Source organism: Tribolium madens, unplaced genomic scaffold, assembly GCF_015345945.1.
Source record: "Tribolium madens isolate multiple individuals breed KSU strain unplaced genomic scaffold, Tmad_KSU_1.1 Scaffold_20;HRSCAF=117;Tcas5.2_LG4, whole genome shotgun sequence".
Taxonomy (NCBI): domain Eukaryota; kingdom Metazoa; phylum Arthropoda; class Insecta; order Coleoptera; family Tenebrionidae; genus Tribolium; species Tribolium madens.
The window spans coordinates 1427832-1431086 of NW_025400985.1; the positions used below are offsets into that span (position 1 = coordinate 1427832).

At 34.5% G+C, this 3255-nt stretch overlaps 1 protein-coding gene across 1 annotated transcript; it reads right to left on the reverse strand.

Moving 5' to 3' along the window:
* Nucleotides 1-883: 883 nt before the first annotated feature.
* On the reverse strand, nucleotides 884-2697 carry LOC123005421. The gene is made up of 2 exons (XM_044399163.1): nucleotides 2595-2697; nucleotides 884-2543 (listed from the first exon to the last, which is right to left on the reverse strand). The coding sequence occupies exons 1-2, from the start codon at nucleotides 2607-2609 to the stop codon at nucleotides 963-965; spliced, it is 1596 nt and encodes a 531-aa protein (XP_044255098.1). The 5' UTR covers nucleotides 2610-2697; the 3' UTR covers nucleotides 884-962.
* Between the last annotated feature and the right edge of the window lie 558 nt (nucleotides 2698-3255).

Sequence of the window (3255 nt, forward strand, 5' to 3'; positions counted from 1 at the left end):
ACAAGTTCACAACAATAAAAGGTAGAAATGACAAAATTACAAGAATTATTTGAAATTAAAAAAATTCTATTTGAATTACGACAATTTTTAAGTTGGAATTACAATCTGAAAACAATAGAATTACGATGTTTTATTGAAATTATTAGATTTTCGGTGAAATTTTTTTGAAATAGCTGGAATTTCAGTAATTTTTTTTGGAATTACTGGAATTTTGGTAGAATTTTTTAGAATTATAATAGATTTATTTAGTTAAACACATTTTTTTCGTAATGTTCAAAGTTATGTTGAAAGTATCCTAGTTCAAAACAATAAAAATGACAAATTTTTCAAGCCAAGGAAAAACAAATCACTGCTTTTATAAAGATACAAGAATAAGAACTTTTTATAAACTATTTTATTTTCCTATTTTTGGAATTCAATCGAAATTGTTTGGAATTATATTATTATTTGCAAGTATGTGTTTGGAATTATTAAATTACTTGTAAGTTACTAAAATTATTTATAAATTACTGGAATTCCATTTGGAATTATATCTTGGAAATATTTTTTTTGAAAATTATGTTAAGTTTGTAAGAACTATCGGAATTAATTGGTAAAAAAACACAAGTTCACAACAATAAAACATAGAAATGACAATTTTTTTATTCTTAAAGTTAAGATAAGAACTTTTACGATTCATATTTTTTTTGCATAAATTATGTACTTTTAAAAACAAAAAAATCATTTAACCAAAATCGCTCGGTTTCATATTTTGTCTGAAAATTTTGAATTGAACACTCATCGATAATTCTGAACTTAGTTGCACTTTATTGCTTTATTTACTAATTTTGCAAATGATATGGTAAAAAAACGTCAATTTTCCTGTCAAAATATTTAATTCGTCTACAGTCTGATTGTTACAATAATTGCTTTATTGGAATAAATAATTTATTAAATTAATTATGTACAAACGGTGCTTGAATCTAGTCAAGTATTCTCTCTTTTATATAGAGAATGTAGTCCATGGGCTGGGCCATTCTCCGGTTTTTCCCCATCGGTTTTCCCCACCTCTTCGACATGAAACCTCGTCCAAATTTCTGATTTTGCGCTTCGTCGAGACTCGCTGTGGCCGCACCAACGAGCAAATTATTCAAATCTTGCTCTTGATTCTCGATTTGGTTCTCATTGACCGGAATTTCCGGACTATAACCGGAAAACTCATTATTGAAATTAACCAAATTCTGGTTCTGGTACATGGAACCATAATCCTGACCTTCGTCTTGGTTCTGGGGGATTTCGTAGCCAGCAGGAGGACGGTACAATTTGGGGTTATGGTGGAAATTTGACACGGTCATGGTACCATCATGGTTCAAGTATGTGGCAACTCCCCCATTGACATTGACCAAATTCTGGTCCAAATGCTCACCAAAGGCCGCGTTGTAGTAATGTTGGACGTTCTGGGGGCCTTGGTAGTGGGGGTGGTTGTAGTAGTCTTGATTATGGGGGTGGTAATACCCCGTTTGAGGTGTTTGAGGTTCGTGGGGGTGGAAATACCCCTTTTGGGGCTCTTGGTAGTAGTTGGGGACCGAATCGACTTGTCCTTGCCACGAATGGGGGGCTTGAGTGGGGGGTTGATACGGGGGATCCACCGGTTTCCCATACACCAAACTGGGAACTGGAGTCGCTTTGAGTAATTTCGGGGGTTGTTTGTTCAAAACCGGAGCTGGGACTTCATGCAAAGCTTGAGGTTTTTGGTAGAAATCAGCCGGAATTTCGTTACTCAAAAGAGGAGGTGTTGTCGTCGTCGATTTTTTTGGACTTTCAGTTTGAATGTTTTGGTAACTCGTGGGGTAGTTTTGAGGGTGCAAATGTTTAAAACCCGCGAGATTTTGAGTTTGTGCCGTTTGTAACACAGTTTTGCTTTGAGTAAATCCAGGGAAGTTATTCTTCAATTTCTGACTCATGTATTTTGTTTTCAAATTGTGGAGTCTTTGAGGAGGGATTGGACTTCCTCCATATGTTTGTACATAATTGACACTTTGTTGCGGGAGATAATTCTTGCCAGCTTGGTAAAATTGAGGTTTTTTGTATTGGTAGTTTTGATTCATCAATTTGGTGAGGAAAGCGGTGTTCAATGAGGCGAGTCTTTGAGGGTCGGACTGCAAATGCAACTCATACATGGCGGGGACCCTCAAAACCTCAACAATTTTCGTTCCAGATGGTTTTGAGTCCTCAATTTCGTGTTTTTTCTGGCGGTAGCGTTTTTGGAAACGGTGGCTTTTGGCGATTTGGAAATTCTTCTCTTGGACTTCTTGGGTTTTCTCATGGACTTGGTACGAAGGGGTTGGGAGGGTTTCTGGGATGTTTTCACTAGATTGCGATATTATTGTCTCATTTTCTTTTTGAGGTTTCCTATACTGGGGGGAAGGGGTGACTATGGTGGTGTTTTCGGGTCGAACCCCATAACCGGCGCTAACATTGACTTGTAGGGAATTATCGGGATTACTAATTTCCTCAATTATTAAGTTTCCACCGCAGTTGGGAGTCACCACCAATAACAACATCTAGCAATTTGAGTGAGTTAAGTGTGTGCGTGTGTGGAATTCTTTACTTACAAGAAATCGTCTCATCTTGAACTGTGCACTTCACTAAAACTAGAGCATAAATAAGAGCGGTTCTCCAAAAGCGCACTTTATATAATAATGCTTCTAATTTGTTGTATTTCATTAAATTTTGTACTTTCTCAGGTCATCTCTGCCGTTTTCATGAGCTAAATGGGTTTTAGTTTTCAATTTCCCCAATTTACATACTTTCCCAAAGTGGTTTTGCTTTTAAAACTGGTAAATCTTGTCGCATAAGCGGGCAAAAATGTGGGAAAAAAAGTTTTAAATATTGTTCAGGGTTAGAAACAAGTTCAAAGCAATAAAAAATATTTTTTCAATTTTGAGGCAAGAGAAAAAAAACTAAATAATTTGATTTTTTTATTGTTTTTCAGTTCTGCAATTTTTTTTCAAATAGCAATCTACTAAATAGGCTATCTACGTCAACTAGCTACTTTTTGTTGAATTTTTGTGAAATTTTGTTTATTTAAAGTGTCACAACCCAAAAACAAAACAAATTTTTTTAATATATTTTTTTCTGAAAAATATCGTTTTTTAAACAACGAAAAACTCTTTTTCTATTTTGAGGACTTGTTATTTTTCTATATTTGGGCCTTTGCTTAAATTAATACTTTTAAAAAAAATACAATAACTGTTTTATATTAAAATTAAAAAA